The sequence below is a fragment of the Pocillopora verrucosa genome, chromosome 7, assembly GCF_036669915.1.
Source record: "Pocillopora verrucosa isolate sample1 chromosome 7, ASM3666991v2, whole genome shotgun sequence".
NCBI lineage: Eukaryota > Metazoa > Cnidaria > Anthozoa > Scleractinia > Pocilloporidae > Pocillopora > Pocillopora verrucosa.
Window position 1 is genome coordinate 16,232,012 of NC_089318.1, and position 17,454 is coordinate 16,249,465.

Consider the following 17,454-nt stretch of genomic DNA (forward strand, 5'->3'; position numbering starts at 1 on the left):
TGAGAATCATACAAACTGAGGAAAACTGACCGCAAATAATTGTGAACCGTACGCATGAGTAAGTATATTGCGTTGTCAGGTAATTTGATCTTCTACAAAAACATTATTGATTATCAACCGAGCAATATTGTACATATTTCCATCAGTAATTAAAAGCACTTACACATAGATCTATTTTTTTTTCAACGTGATGTGCACTTAAGTACCTTTCATCTAATAAAGAATTTCTTCTCTTTTCGAGCAGATATGTCACGTGACAAAAATAGATAACAGAAAATGTTACTGAAGACTACCTGATTCAACTGGAATAATAACTCCAAACAGCTTTTGAATGTCCTGAGACATATGCAAGGTAATTATATCTCTGCCTTGGATACACTTCCTGACACCATCATGATCAGGATACTGACATGTTACCTTTGCACTTCTCCAAAACTTCCCCAGAGTGTGGCGATGCCTATAGCAAATCCACATTTTTTTGTTTATCCTCCTGAGCGAGGTGAAATAGGCCAATCTTTGCCAAGATTTGCTCATTTTCACTTAAAAACCTCTTTAGACAGGTGGCAGCTTATCAAATGATGTTTTACTTCGTCATTGCATTCAGACAGTCGTACCAAACCACTTAAGCCACACGATGAACCAAAGTTTTTTCCATCTTTGCTATTCAAAAAGGAGTCCTGAGACATAATGAACGTCTCGCTAATGAACGACTTCTTCCTGTACTTGTAATTGTTTCCAACGCGATACAAGTTCGGGAGATCTAAAGGAACTCACTATAACTTTGTATATTCGATACGATTTCAATTTCCGCGTCAAAGGAGAAGCCTATTGTAATTCGTGAGTGGTCAGTGGTTACGCTCGTGAGGTAAAGAATGGGTTTGTGACTTTCTCACTCAATTGAAGACTCGCGTCACTCTTATGAAATGGTTGAACGGAATACAGACTTCGAGCAGTCTCTTATTTTTCTTAAAGATAGTGAGGTCACGCGTATCCTGTGAGCATGGAGAAGCCGCGAGACTCGAGACTCGTATCTCGCGTCTTTGCCGCTCCACGCTCTCAGAGTTGGGCAAAGACAAGACACGTTATTTCCGGTGCGATACAAGAGATTCAATGGTTATCTCGATTATCTAAACACATTTATTTACGTGGTAAAGATTTGTTTTTAAATCTATGAACTGATGCTATTCCTATTTGGAACGAAATGTATTTGAAATAAAAAAAGAATACTAAGTAAAATAAAAGTTGTCTGCAACACGAAGCATGCCTTCGCATTAAGGCTGAGAATCCTAATGTTTATCATGATACTTTAATGCATATGTTCGAATGTTCCCAAAAATCTTCTGATAATCTGCCCGGAACCACCCTCACCCCGCCCCTCGCCACTGAACCGTACTGTTTTCACTCAGCAGCTGGTCAGCGGTCACGTCTATGAGGTAAACAAACCGATCGCTTCTGATCACCGTTCTTGTCGCTCGAAAAATTAAAATACCAGCGTGATATTGCCGCGAAGATGAAGCAGTTATGTTATTTGATTCGTACTTCACATTCGAGTCGAAGCTTGGGTGGCACAGGCTATTTCTTGCGGTGGAATCGACGAGGGGAATTCAGAAAGTTGTAGTGATTGAATTGTTGGAAGAAATGGTCGCATGGGAATGGTAAGTTTAACGAACAATTTCAAATTTTTGAAAGTAAAGTTCATTTGAATTGCTTTCGTATGTATTTCTGACGGTTTTAAATCTACCTGCTTGATTTATATCGGTTACGCTTCATGTTGACAAGTCCCTCAAAATGGCGGCCAAACTTGGAGATTGCCGAAAATTAGGTAGGTTCACGGAGTTATAAAGTTCTCGTAAAGGTCGGGCTGCAAAGTTTTTTTCTGTAGTTACCTTTTCTATGGCACCTACTTCCTAGCTATGTTAGTTGGATCAGTTAAGAACGCCTCACTTTTTCAAAAATTTACCTTGAATTTGATCGGTTTTGGCGTGTGTGATTTAGGCGAACCGATAAGGTGTCTTTCAAGTCTTCCTGTTTTCTTTATTGACACGTGATGGTTACGAAAGTCGCCTCGATAGATAAGATAGAGTTAATATACATGGCTGTGGTATTTGTTTTTTGCTGAGTTCCGTAGTTTTTTGTAAATTGTCCTCCAAAGTTGTATGAAATTAAAGTCTTGAAAAGTGTCACGACAAGCCTTCGCTCGAGTGAAATTTAATTTCCGTAAAACTCTGAAAAATAAAGAGATCCGATCAAACTGATTGTGGTTTTAGTATAGGTACATGAATGTCTTACAACACACGAGAAACGAGCGAAATCCGTGTCTCAAGCAAAATCGACCGGACCGCTCTTACAGAGACACTCTCTTAAATGGCAAACTGTCACCCCAGCTGACCGGGTTACCCTACCTAGCAGACCGGGCAACCCGCCTAGGCGGGTCACCCCCACCTATCATGTAAACGTGATCAAAATAAAATAAGAATTTATATGGACAGGCGGGTTACCTCACCTACCTGGGGTCCCCCACCTCCATGTAAACAGGCCCTAAGTTAGTGTATTTGTGAAAAACAAAGTCCGAAGCCCCGCCTCTAAGCAAACAATAGGCATAGTGTAATCACCATAAGCGGTTTACTTAGGCTTACTATTTTTAGCAGTTACTAAATTTAGCTTTTTCAGCGAGTATTAGCAAAGGCCCGATCTCCGCGACATGTAAGAGATTTCGATGTTCGCAGCGACAAAAAAGCTGAGTAGCAGAGTGACGTCTTTTTACTTTCCCCTTCCTCTACCCCCTAAAAAACAACTTTCCATTATATGATTTGCATTGCGTGACGACTCTCAGTATACAACACTACGTTGACTGCAACATGTGTGTAGTGTCACTTTTAAAAGCATCGATCAGATCTACTGCACCACAAACTGAACAACACTCACAGTCAACTGAACCGTTGGATAAGATGCCACAGTGCAGAAAGATGTCAAAGGTTGGTGACCGTTCGCAGATTGACAGGCAGTTTCATCGGACGTTATAAATACGACGAGCGACAAGATAACCACAATATAATGGTCTTTGGATCTTTCTTCAACGGCGAATGAGGTTAGAGCATTTGGAAATGTGTACCCATGTACATTTTCCGGCCTCATATGGGTTGAGACATATTAAAATATGTGTGTGACTTGCGACTGGAATGTTGACCGCGAAAGGTAAAATAACTGCATTTTAACGGACTTTGAAAAGCTTTTGTATCGCTTTCAATCATTTGCCCAAAGTAATATTTACAGTAATATTGAGAACATCTTTTCGTTATTCTACCGCCAAAAGCTTAATCCATTTGAAGGTTTAGCACATGCTGAAAATTAACTTTACTCACAAAGTAATTTTACTGAAGAGAAATGTATGCTTTCGAAATTAAATTATTTTACACGCAAAGAGGAACGCAGTGTTTACAAAAATCATTTAGTGAGGTCTTGTGAGGTTGAAAAAGAAGATTTGAGTATTAAAACGACGAGATAGTGATTCGTTTTTGAATGCGAAGCCCTCAAACTTGTGCAATAATTTGTTGCTAAAAATGACGATTTTAACGGAATTTTGTTATTTGTATTTTTCTCTGAAATAAAAAGATATTTTGCCAAAAAAAGTATCCAGTGATTTTAGTTATAGTCTAGCCTATCTAATATTAAAATAAGAAAGAAATAGAATTTTTCACCCTTGCCGCGAAATTTAGAATTTGTCTGATTTTTACAGACAAGCGCTCTTAATAATTTCTTAGCTTGTATAACAAAAAACGTCAACCTGTCGGGTCTGTTTTAAATAATTAAGAGCAAATATCGAAAAATATTGTCTCCTGGAATTACGTTTCACATCTTGAACGCAACAGTGAAATCTGAATTTTAAAAGTAAGGAAAACCGTTTCAAGTTTGATGTCAAACATTACATTAAAAAATTTAAGAAACACAAGCTGTTGAAGATAGTCGGGTAATCATAACATAACATATCTGATATCTTTTCTTTAATTACCTCTTATACTTCAATTGGTCTCTATTATCAATGCAGGGATACACGCGGAGACACTCTCAAAATGTAAATTTTTTTAAAGAGAATACTTTGTTGGTTGATTTTTGCAACGATTCCCAATATTCACAACATGGGCGAGGGAAGAACTCGGGAATAAAAAGGTAACAGAAATCATAGTAAAGGAGGAGAATAGTTCGAGACAAATAAGATTTTTACTGTGAAACAAGAAATCGGTCAACAAAAGACCGCAGAAAAAAAATTGTGAAAAAAATATTTTACATTACTGGGAAGACAAAGAGAAAGTTAATATCTAAGTTTGCAGCTATCTGACAGAAACATTTTTCGTGTAATGCCGAAACTGTGCAATTTGAATTGCTATATACAGTGGAATCTCGATTTAACAAAATGCCCGAGGGAGTGGCAAAACTGGTTCGTTTTATCGAAAACCTCGATTTAACGAATTTGCGTGAAAACAACCAAGGTGTTCGTAAAATCGACGGCTTGATGATAATTTTTTTCTATTTTTTTAAATCATTATAATTTTTTTGTGGTGTGATGTTACGCTACTCTGCATTTTTGTAATAGTCTTAAGACGCTATTGTGTGACGATAAGGTTTTCGTGCACAACTGAACTCTCGCAGAAGGCACAACAAAAATGTGCGAAAAAAAAGCTTTGTAGAGATAACTCGGCAGTGGAAACGGAAACTCGTCACGATTTCCTAGTACACTGTGATCTAACTTTTACGGAAGTCAAGGATAAGACAGCGTTTTGGTTCCACAGTAGACTTTATTACTACAACTGACATGACCTTAAGCATACTCAACTTCGTAATCAATGTAATCGGAACGCAGTCGTCTATGTAATCGAAAAAGCTTTACAATGTACTTGCTTAAGTATGAATTGGTGTGAGAATTATCAAATTAAGGAAGAGGATACAAGAAACTCTAGGCCATTAAAAATAGGAAACTGAGGTGAGAATTCACAGCTCTGATATTGAAAAAAAAAAGGGTTTGATAACATCACGTTCAGGCTTCATTGCTTCGTTCTGATTGGTTAATTTGGTTGGGGCAGATGTTGGCCAAACTCAGAATACTTAATATGTACCTTAAACAGTAGGATGTGACTCCGCTCTAAAAAATGGGAAAAACAAATTTAAAGAGTTGATATTATCTCAAAATTTATCCTCAGGTTAAGTAAATGGAAAAGTTAATTATTATCCGGCTAAGTAAACTGACTTTATTGTTATTTGATGAACAGGCTCTCACTATCTATCAACTTTCTGTGGTTGGTGGATTGTACTGCGATCAAAGAACTGATTAATTATTCTGCATCATTGCTGAAAATGAAACACCATTTTGAGTTAGCTCGCACCTTATCGTTTTTCTTCTGGGGAAGTTATCTTTTCCACTGTACCACTGCTTCAGAAGGTAAATAACCTAATGTAAGTGTCTACGAAGTTTCTGTGCTAAATTTGCTTTAATTGTCAATCTTCGTCACTCGATAAATTCTCGAGGTTTTAAGAGGATAGACAACCTTTCCCTTCGGTATCTTAAGTATTTGTATGTGAAGATGTTCATTAAGCACCTGTTCTTCCAGGGGCTGGATTTTTCTGAACGTAAGATATTTATTTTGTCGTTAGAAGACGTATTTGTGCTTATTTTTTTACTACTGGATAAACTTTTAGAATGCGAATACACGTACCCTCTTGGCATGGAAAATGGTGCAATATCTGACAGTCAAATTAGCGCCTCTTCCCAATGGGACAGCAGTCTTAGCACCAAAAATGGCAGACTACATCATGAAGAAGGCCCCGAAAAACGAGGAGCCTGGTCAACGAGGAAAAATAATGATAAACAGTGGCTGCAGATTGATCTGAGAGATCAACAGACCAAAGTTACTCGCGTAGGAACGCAGGGAAGGAATGGACATAATCAGTGGGTTACAAAGTACAAACTGCAGTATGGTAATGATGAAGGAAGCTTGCAATATTTCAAGGAAGAAGGACAAAGTGCCGATAAGGTAAGATTGCAAATTTCATGCAAATGTTCTCAGAACGTATACTTCCATACATTTGTTCGTGCATGCGTCTTTTCGCCAGAATAATTAAAATAATTTAAAAATGTGTTTAAAAAGAAAGAGTACCAAGTGGACCACATGTATATAAGGTTTTGATATCCTTAGCAAGATCAGTTGGAAGCACGAGTGAACCGAACGTACTTGACAGCTTAACTAGAGGAAAAGCTCTCAGAAAAGAGAGTTAATTCCTCTTGTTAATTCCTTAACACCCAGAAGTGACCAACACTTAACTTCTCTTTTTAATATCCATACATTATCCATCAAGCAGTTCAAGAGAATACTCAGACAAACTTAACAGATATGTGTTTATCATGATATGATACCAAATTGTCATAACTGTTATTTACATGGAAATGTATTGCAGCTATTAGGGAGAATCACCAATCAGATCTTGGGAGTTAGGGTGTTGATCAAAACTGGCAGGTCTAAGCTGCCAATTCTTGAATTTTATCCACTATCAGTAAATATTTTCAAGGGCTGATTTATTATTAATTCTTAATTTATCCTATTAAGGAGTTTAATGGAAACACGGACAAAGACACCGTTGTGGTAAACGTCTTAAACCCACCAGTCACTGCGCGCTACATTCGTTTCCGACCGGTAGCTTGGAAATATCATATTTCAATGAGAGCAGAGCTGTACGGCTGTCATAGAGGTAAACGAAAATTGCTCTTTTTAATTATTCAATCTACTGCCGTGAAACCACTTAGCTTTTAGGTTGCTCCAGGCCCTGAGTCAGAGGAGGCAAGTGAAAGCAGGCGAACAACAAATCGCGCCAGTGGTCGTTAGGGACACGGCTCCCTAGTTTGTTTGTATGTTTTTTTGTTTTTTGTTTTGGAGAACATCTGCTGATTTTTGTACGCCGGCCTTCCCATCTATTTCCATTTAGTGAAAGGATGGTAGAGGCAGCACTTCTGTTTGAAAAAAGGATTGGTGAACAATTCTTTGTTCCTGGTTGCGCACCATAGCACTGATACCCTTTGGTATAGAAATGGAGGCCACAACTCAATCGTGTGCTGTTGCTATCCATGCCACTCTTCTTGAAATAGAAAAAGTGACTGAAGAGTTTAAGATGTGAAAGGAGTCGTACATGAAAAACAAACAGAACATTTGATAAAACGTAGTAGTCAGAATTGTACAACTTGCTTGGGAGGCACTCGCTTTCTTTTTCTAAAACATCTCTTTTTATATATAAAAAAATATGCTCGCCAAGTGCAAAAATCATCTTAGCTCGAAACTCCTGTCACAACAACGTTTACAACCGGTACGTTTACTTTTTGAGTCTTAAACAATCTTTTTCTCACATGATCAGTAACTAATTGAGGACAGCGATTTGATGATTTCGTCAGATTCACTTCGTTATACATATATTTTTTCACTTTTTTTACTCCTATCGTTGCTTTATATCACTATCCCACTTCTTTGCAGATTCCTGCCGATCTGTGAAATTCACCCCATCAGTAGATGGCCGCGCCCTCGTGGGTCACGTGATTAAAAACATTACTTTGCACGTGGGTATGCGTCATTCCTGTAGAGGAAAGTGTGTAATTGATAATAGCTGCGCATCATTTAACATCGGTCCATCAATAAACGATCAAGTGCTATGTCAGTTGAGCGATTCTGATCACGTTAGACATCCTGAAGACCTGAAACCACGAGATGGGTTTACCTACACTGGTACTGAGGTAAGATTACCGAAAAAATCACGTATACCTCCATGTAATTCTGCAGATTGTCTGATGACAGAGCTGAGAAAGAGGATCACTTGTCGAAAACTTTTGTTGGATCACGGAGAGAGACAAAAGCATGCAAACTTAAACAACGGCGAAGTTTTTCCGCCCGGGGTAAGAGGTTAGTGGTGTGGTCAAGGTTACAAATTAAGTTACAGAGCTTTTCACCCCGAAAGCCAGCCATGTTGATACTCTGCTGCGAAGTTACGTACACAAATGTAGTTCGATCCCAAAAATGTACCAACTTCAGTCCTCACTTTGGTGAAAAGCTTAGACCCCCCTTTTTTTCCTTTGTTAAGTTAAATGAAATTACATGGATGGTCATCAGCGTTAAGTCTTAATCGTTTTGAAAGCATCTGGATTGATTTATCAATAGGATAACAAGAGTTAATTTTAGAAGATAGCTCACGCTGGTACTTCAAGTAATCAATGAAACCATCTAGGTGGAGGGGTTGTGATGTAACTTTTTTTCCCATCATCGGTTTTATAAAGAGCTTAAGATAATTTATCCTTCACCTTTTTTGTACCTATCAGAGCCCTTGCTCCAGTGATCCTTGCATGTTTAATGGGACGTGCCTGAGGGGATTTACATATAAAAAATACCTCTGTGTGTGTCAAGATGGTTATTGGGGAGAAAACTGCGAAAGAGGTGAGGCATACTGCGCATGCTACACAAGACTCAGTTTTGTTCGATACAGTGGCGAAATAAGTTAGCATGCTTGTAACGCGCGAGAAATTTTACGTGTGCAAAGGAATGGAAACGACAGTATTTCTTCAGTAACAGTATTGCGGAAAAATGGCGGCATTTTAAAAATTTCCATTGTTTGCTTTCATTTTGCAAAACAGATAACATCCTTGGAAACTTCCCCGTAACATATCTCACTCAACAGAAAAAAAATTTGCTATCACAGATGTGAATTTATGGACTAAGTAGAGCATCCGTAACACGGTAACGAATTTCGTAGTGACTGCTATTGCCTTTGCTTTCTGGCTAAATTTAAAACTGCTTACGATGACCTTTAGTTTAAAAAATGCTTCCTAACCTTCAGACCTTTCCATAACCGCAACCTCCATGAATTGTTTCCTTGTTTCACATTAATTACTGTCCAAAAAAGTGTGAAACGATTTTCTGTTCGTTCATCAACGAAAATCATTCACGCTAGAGTCACAAAATGCTCCTTGAACGCGCCATATCCGCCGAGCATGCGCACTCATTCCACCGCTGTACAGTATCGTTTTGTACCATATATTCAGTGCTTATGAAATATATCCTAATCATAACTCAATCAAGTAAAAGATATGAGTTTCGGAATCTTTAATTCCTTGACAGACCACCCTTGATTATCACTCAAAGCATTGGACTGATGAAAATGAGACAATTCTTGAACACTTCCTTCTCAAAGATCTGTCTTGGTATATAGATCGACCCACAGCTCAGGTTCATTGTCACCATCAAGCAGACCGACTCTATTTACCGGGTCGTGACTCGTGAAAGTCGCTTATTGGTTTACAAGTATCTTTTTAGTGTTACTGTGGTAAGGAAGGATTCAGTGCTGAATGCTTTTATAGGAGAAATGCTCAAGCAAGAATTTCATGGTCGCTGACAATGAAGATGACTGCTTCTCATGCGATTCTAGAATCAGATTTGGTATTAACTGTTTCCGAACGATAGTATCAAGTGTGGAAATTTTTCCTCACCAGATAATGGCGTGGCGAACACCAGAGCAATGGGCTTCATATAAATGCAGTGACTGAAAAGTGCTCAGATGCCTTTAAAGCTTGTACTATGAAAGCCATTTCCCACTGCAAAGAACAGTGTGCTCTCTCATGGTGATTTGATTCCACCCATCTGCATTTACCTGATTCCACCTATATATAGCAATTGATCTTATCTTTTTCACCCCAAGCTAACTAACTGTCATGACGTCTATCAGACAAACACACAGGCATGAAAAGTCCTTCTGATTGTCTCTAGTATTAAGCCCACCCACTGATTTTACCTGTTCTCTCCATGGCATGCCCGTAACTTGATTAGGCAAAAAATTGTTTCCTTCCGTTACGGAAGAAAATAATATTCAATCAAGTAACAATATTTAAGAAAAAAAAGAACCACTTTTCATGACTCTTTCGCCTATTTATTTTCAGCAAATTTCATAAATTCTTATCAAAATTTTCAAAGAGAATGTTCTTTGAACAACGAAAAATTTCGTAAGCACAGTTTCATTCGTTCTTTATTAGCTCGCTCAACGGAATACGCAGCTATTGAAGTCGTACTGAGTCTCAAATTCAAAGAGACATAGAAGAGTGCGCCTAGTTCACCCAGAATGTGGCTTTTCGAAGGGTGCTCCTATGACCAAAACAATTTCTGCAAGGAAAATTTCGTTTGAGTCAGTTTTTACAGCAAGCGCAGTGATTGAAAATTTGGCCTTGTAGGAGCCTCTTGTAAGGCGTCCAACAATGAGCTGCCATTTGGACTCAAGAGGAATCCTCTTTCCGTGGTAAACCTCCACATTTCGCTGAATGGCTGAAGCCACGTAGACCTGATTGGAGGATGTATAATTACATTTTCCACCAATACCATAGTGTACTGAGAGACAGGAGAGGCAATACAACAGATGTAATACAACTGCCATAGCTTATAAATTACCTTACCAGTTCCTGACAAGTGGTAGATACTGTGAAAGATACAATTCTATTATTCGTTTTGGAATAGCAATCCACACTTCATTCAAAGCATTTGCCATGGCAATAATAGTAAGATGCACGCATCGTTCTGTTTTGATGGTTGTCACAGGAAAGACTTGATCCCTGCGAGTCTGTAAAGTGAACAAAAAGTTTTTTTTTTTTTAAGTCATACAATTGTGCAAGAGAGAGATGTCCTGAGATGTCCTGTGGAATAAAGAAAACTTAGAAGATTTGATGTCTTAGCTTAATCATCTTTTGCTAGAGTTTTTCAACTGAGTATCTCAAAACCAAAACCAAATGAATCACAACAACCAATCAGAACACAGGTTAACCCTTTAATTAAGATCCCATATCAACATGTATATTCTTGTCACTGTTCTCTCTATGTTTTTTATTTTACTGATTGAGAGAATTTGTTCAAACTTCAAGACGATTCATCTTTGGTGATCATTTCATTTATTCTCATGATCTATACATTTGATCAGGTAGTGATATTGTTGGGAGAAATTAGATGCTGGTCACTATTGGGGCTTAATGGGTTAACATCACCATTACCCAATGAGAACTCAGAGTAACACAAGCAATCTCCTTGAAGTGTGGGAAAGTGCAAGTTACCAAGTTGGGATTGATTTAAGTTTTGCATCTGATTGGTTGAGAGGCACCTAATCCTAACCTTAAGGAGGGGGAAGGAATGAGTCAGCTATGAAGGAGATTTTAAATGTGCGTATTAAAACAACATTTCCCCTTGATTTGGTTCAACCATGCTTTTATTTTATATAGTAAATAATAGTATGAAAGGTGGATATCATTAACATACCTCAATATTCTCTCGATATGCATTTTTTAAAATGTTTCAATACACTAGGCCAGGGCATATCATTGTGACACCAACATTCTTTTCATGGACTTCTATGTGCAAAGTATTGAAATAACCCTGTCAATGATACAAGTATATTTATTACATACTGGACAGCAATTTTGTTCAAATTTTTAAGCTTTAAAAGAGTAACTGGAGATTTTTCCCTACAGGAAGTTTACCCCTACAACCTATACAAGTTTGCCCCCCAAAGTAAAAACAGTTCAGCCCCAAATCATTAATTCACAAAAATTTAGCCTGTAGAGCAGGTGTGATTTTGGCAAGCAAGTGTTCTGTAATTTCTTAACAAAAATTATAGTCTCCAACTTTGATTTTAATGGCAGTGGAAGGCTGGGGAGAGAAAGAAATTTGTACCAGGGGGGTGGTCGATGGTCAAAAATAAGGAGAGGGGTGGGGGTGGGGAGTAAAGATTAAACATGGCCAGCGAGATAAATGATGGCGAGGTTATAATGTTAGCTCACCATTGTTTGTCTAGTACCCTTTAACTTCCAAGATCTGATTGTTAATTCTCCCCTCTAGCTGCTACACATTTCCTTGTAAATTAGTTATGAGAATGTGGTGCTAGATCAAGATAGCAGCTTCTACCTGATAAGTTCAAATATTCTCTTTACCTGTTTGCTGAATAATGTATGGATAACACAGGGAGAAGTTTCATGTTAATCACTTCTGGGAGTTAAAGGGTTAACCTTCATTCACTTTCCAGAAGTCCTCGAAAATTTTGTTAGTCTGTCCCAAGTGTAATTCCTAGTACATGGTTGACCTTCCAACCTTTTTTTTAATTTATTTATTTATTTTTTGTCCTGAATGGAAGATAGGAATGATTCAAACTCAGAGTGCTTCAAGTTGCATTAAGAACTTGTTCATATCAGCCCAAGTCTACGAGTAGCCAAACTTGATCAGAATATGTCCAAAGACATATTAAATATTTCTTTAAGAAGTCATGAAAAGTGGACACAATACCTGCCTGTAATGCTTTAGTGTATTTGGTAATACATATCATATAATCAGTAACAGAAACAGTGCAATATGTCAGTTCTAGTCAATCACCTGAAGAGCATGTTTGGAAGCTGCATACACAGCTGTATTAGGTCCTGCTGCTGCAAAATGAATACCAGCTAATTAATATCCTACTTGTCTTGAGGCATTCATCAAATACAAAAATAAAAATGTGTTACCATGATAGTACCTTGTGCAAATAATATAACACACTAGAAATGGCATGTATATCTTATACTTAAAAGGGTAAAAGGTTTGGCCTGCAACTTATACATGTAGTGCATACAGGGAAGATGAAGTTCATTAGATATTCATGATTTCTCTATTCAACAACTGACAGGTTCAGGGAATTATTTTCCAGTAAAATGGGATGGATTAAAACAACTGTCAACTACATAAAACACAAACTGAGTCAAAAGGGACCTCAAAGCCCAAAAGTAAAAAGTGATCTTAGCCACATGTGTCAGACAAACTTGCATGTGTTACGTGTTCTCTGTTCTTCAATAAAAAAATTTTTGCTTGCAGAGATATTCTCATAGGACTACAAAATGTTCTGTTTCCCTTGGGAGTGCAAATCTTTAATCTCCTTGAATCCTTAAATCTTTCAGGTTTTATGTTAAAATTTAATCCTTTAACTCTCATAGGTGACCAAGACAGAATTTCTCCTTACAATATCAATACAATATCAACCAGATAAGTGATGAGAATGAAGAAAATATCAATTTGGGGATAATTAGTTGATCCAATACTAAATTCTCTGAACTAACATTATAAGAATCAAATGATTGACAGTGAGACGAATTACAAATTTTAGGTGAGAGTTAGAGGGTTTACACCCTGGTTGATGATCTAGGCACATAAAGAAAAATATGTATAAATTTTCCATGAACTCCACCCATGCTAGATTCAAAATGTGTATCTGTGCTCAAGGTGGTACCATATGAGGGCTGAGAAAAGGTAAAGCCTGCATTAATGCTTTAATGCAAAATTTTCAGCATGTGCAGCTGCTCTTTTCTTATGAAAAGTCCCCTCTCTCCCTTCCCTCCCTTCAGAATGATATATTAAATCCTTCATTACGTTTATGTTGTAATGCAGAATTTTCAGCATGATGTATATTTTACTCCCACCCACCCCCCCCCCTCTCCTCCTCTTTGCCCCTCTCTTGAGTGAGATATCAAACTTACCACATTTCTCAGAGGCACTACTTATTACAACAATTTGACCATTTCCTTCTCCAATCATGTGGGGCAGAACAGCTTTGGTAAGAGAGATTGTCCCTAGTACATTTGTGTTCAAGACTGAAATATCTACATCAAGATCACTATCCACTGATGAACCCATCTGTAAAATTCCTGCATTATTCACTAGAAAATCAATCTGTCATTAAGAAAACATAGTACATGTACGCTTTGGTTCGAATATCATTGAAATTTACAGCAGAACACATCAAAGCAGAGATCATGACCTTGCCAAACTGTTGAAGAGCTTTGGTAACGCAGTCTTCGTGAGAAGCGAAATTTGTAATATCCAATGGCACAACAAGAAAGTCTTCCTCAAATGTTAATGGAAAAAGCTTTCCTGCCAAACCTATGTAACAAGAAAACAAAGACTATTATTTATAGTTATAATATATAACTGAACTTCAATCATTTTTTGGAGCAACTGCAGAATACCCTGCCACTTTGGTCCACCTCATTTACATGTGTCGGGAGGTTTTGAAGATCGAGGCATAACACAATAAACTTATTCAATGACATGTAAGTGAGTCGCCTTCTATTGGTTTGAAAATTTTCTGGAATTTGTTTTGAGAAATTAATGGAAGTAAAAAAATTCTTCAGCTCCCGTCCCCCCACGCGACCGCTTTCCCTCACCTCGTGTAGAATGAAGTTTTAAAAACTAAAATAACTTAGAGCAAAACTTACTCATGCACTGATTTTTCACTCTGTCTAATTCGTCTTTTCTCCTCGCTGATAGCACCAGTTTGCAGCCAAATTCAGTTAGCTTGTACGCTAAATGTTAGCCGATTCCGCTCGATGCACCAGTAATCCAAATCACTTTACCTCGTAGTCTTTTATGTAGTGGCTTTGCAAATCTCTCGTAGAAATGTAGTACTGCATCGCAATCGGCAAAATAAATTCTCAAGATGTGCAAGACGACAAACAGAAAAACACATATCTCGAGGAAACCTATCATTTTCGATAAGATATTGGTTAAGGGTGAACAGCGAGACAGGTTTCGTGGACACTAATGACTGACCAAATGGGAGACCTGGGTCTAAAAGACAGCTGGATCACAGGGCACCCAGGTGTTGAAGTGGGGAAGTAAGAGCAACAGAATGCTTTACCAAAGTAAGTCTCTTGACGGCATGACTTGTATTTTTCTAACTTCTTGAAATATCTGGTCACTTGCCCTTATTTTTACGAATGTTTGGATTGTTTCTTATAGCTTTGCGCGACAGCTGTTTTCCTTTGTAATGTTTCACAGGAAATTGGCGGGGTCGGCCAAAAATGATTCACTTGGGTATGCTCCACGTTTGACTGCTGTGTTGTGGTCTCGTTAAAAAATTTGCCCTCAGGAGCTACGAAATGGGTAAGCAAGTCAATGAAATTTACTCAAAGAACTGTGGAAGTTGCATTCGGACTGAGCTTGTTTAATTTTGGATCAACAAAACACCAAACAAAGCACAAACAACTGGCTATCACCATGAAACGTTGGTCATCTTAATAATTTCTTAGCCGGCATAACAAATAAAGTCAGCCTGTGGGGTCTGTTTTAAAAGAATGAAGAGCAAATAGCGAAAAATATCAAACTAGAAGTTCAGTTATTTGTCTCCTGGAGGTACGTTTCACATCATGAACGCAAAAGTTATATCTGAATTTTAAAAGTAAAGAAAACCGTTTCAAGTTTGATGTCAAACGTTACATCGAAATTTACATGTAAGAAACACAAGCTGTTGAAGATAGTCGGTTAGTCAAAACATAACATATCTGATATCTTTTTTTAATTACTTCTTATACTTTTGTTGGTCTCTATTATTAATGCAGGGATACACGCGGAGACACTCTCAAAATTTAAATTTTTTCTAAGAGAATACTTAGTTGGTTGATTTTTGCAACGATTCCCAACATTCACAACATGGGCGAGGGAAGAACTCGGGAATAAAAAGGTAACAGAAATCATGACAAAGAAAAAGAATAGTTCGAGACAAATAAGATTTTCACTGTGAAACAAGAAATCGGTCAACAGAAGACCGTAGATGTCCTTGAAACAAAAATGTTTTACATTACTCGGAAAACAAAGAGAAAGTTAATATCTAAGTTTGCAGCTATCTGACAGAAACATTTTTCGTGTAATGCCGAAACTGTGAAATTTGAATTGCTATATACAGTGGAACCTCGATTTAACGAAATGCCGAGGGAGTGGCAAAAATGGTTCGTTATATTGAGGGTTCGTAATATCGAAAACTTCGATACAACGAATTTGCGTAAAAACAACCAAATTGTTCGTTATATCGACGGCTGGATGACAATTTTTTTCTTTTTTTTAAATCATTATAATTTCTTTGTGGTGTGCTGTTACGTAACTCAGCATTTTTGTAATAGTCTTCAGACGCTTTGTGTAAAGATAAGATTTTCGTGCACAACTGAACTCTTGTAGAAGGCACAACAACAATGGGGGAAAAATAGCTCTGTAGAGGCAACTCTGCAGTAAGAACGGAAACTCGTCACGATTTCCTAGTACACAACGATCTACTTCAAGCGAGCTTTTACGGACTTCAAGGATAAGACAGCGTTTTGGTTCCACAGTAGACTTTATTACTAGGTCGGACCAACAACTGATATGACCTTTAGCATAATCAACTTCGTAATCAATGTAATCGGCACGCAGTCGTCTATGTAATCGAAAAAGCTTTACAATGTACTTGCTCAAGTATGAACTGATGTGAGAATTGTCAAATTAAGGAAGAGGATTCAATAAACTCTAGGCCATTAAAAATAGGAAACTGAGGTGAGAATTCACAGCTCTGATATTGAAAATATACCTCTCTTAATTAAAGTAGAACAGCTGAGGAAATAAAAGTGGAACAGCAGTTAAAAATTTCTGCTTATCTATGCAATTTCCGCTTATCTATGCAAAGTTGGTGTGGGAAATTATCGTACGAAAGGAAACTGAAATTACGAGCACAAACTCAGCTTCCAACTACCATGAGAACTAATTTTTTCAGAAAGACCATTAAAAGTTATATTTACCTAAAAATTTCACAGACAGTGGTCAACAAAAGTACTGACATGTAGCTGTAAAATGAAAGCAAGCAACAAAACAAGAATCTCTTAGTTTACTACTCAAAAACCCCTCTGGCTTTTTCTATATTTTTTTATTTACTTAGACTGAAAGAACTTGAATGAACTCGAATAAAATAAAAATGGTTGAATATGAAAAGCTTACGAATAAATATATTCCAAACAACCATATAGAAAAATGAATATATTTTCCCGGAACAATCGAGGTGGTAAGTTCTTATCTTAAATTATTTTAGTACTTCATATGCGTGATGAGGGTAAATTTTGAAGGCTCGTTGATTTAAAATTTAAGGGTTTAATAACATCATGTTCAGGCTTCATAGCTTCGTTCTGATTGGTTAATTTGGTTGGGGCAGATGTTAGCCAAACTCAGAATGCTTATGTACTTTAAACAGTAGAATGTGACTCCGCTCTAAAAAAAGGGAAAAACAAATTTAAAGAGTCGATGTTATTTCAAAATTTATCTTCGGGTCAAGTAAATGGAAAAGTCAATTATCCGGCTAAGTAAACTGACTTTATTGTGATTTGATAAACAGGTTCTCACAGTCCATCAACTTTCTGTGGTTGTTTGATTGCACTACGATCAAAGAACTGTTTAATTATCCTGCATCATTGCTGAAAATGAAACACCATTTTGAGTTAGCCTGCACGTTATCGTTTTTCCTCTGGGGAAGTTATCTTTTCCACTGTACCACTGCTTCAGAAGGTAAATAACCTAATGCAAGTGTCTACGAAGTTTCCGTGCTAAATTTGCTTTAATTATCAATCTTGGTCACTCGATA

At 37.4% G+C, this 17,454-nt stretch overlaps 1 protein-coding gene and 1 pseudogene across 1 annotated transcript; one reads left to right on the forward strand and one right to left on the reverse strand.

Moving 5' to 3' along the window:
• Positions 1–5,278: 5,278 nt before the first annotated feature.
• Positions 5,279–8,527, forward strand: LOC131768300 (lactadherin-like). The gene is made up of 5 exons (XM_066170224.1): positions 5,279–5,434; positions 5,692–6,026; positions 6,597–6,738; positions 7,512–7,768; positions 8,348–8,527. The coding sequence occupies exons 1-5, from the start codon at positions 5,350–5,352 to the stop codon at positions 8,525–8,527; spliced, it is 999 nt and encodes a 332-aa protein (XP_066026321.1). The 5' UTR covers positions 5,279–5,349.
• Positions 8,528–10,468: 1,941 nt separating this feature from the next.
• LOC131774184 (dehydrogenase/reductase SDR family member 7-like) lies at positions 10,469–14,608 on the reverse strand (annotated as a pseudogene).
• Between the last annotated feature and the right edge of the window lie 2,846 nt (positions 14,609–17,454).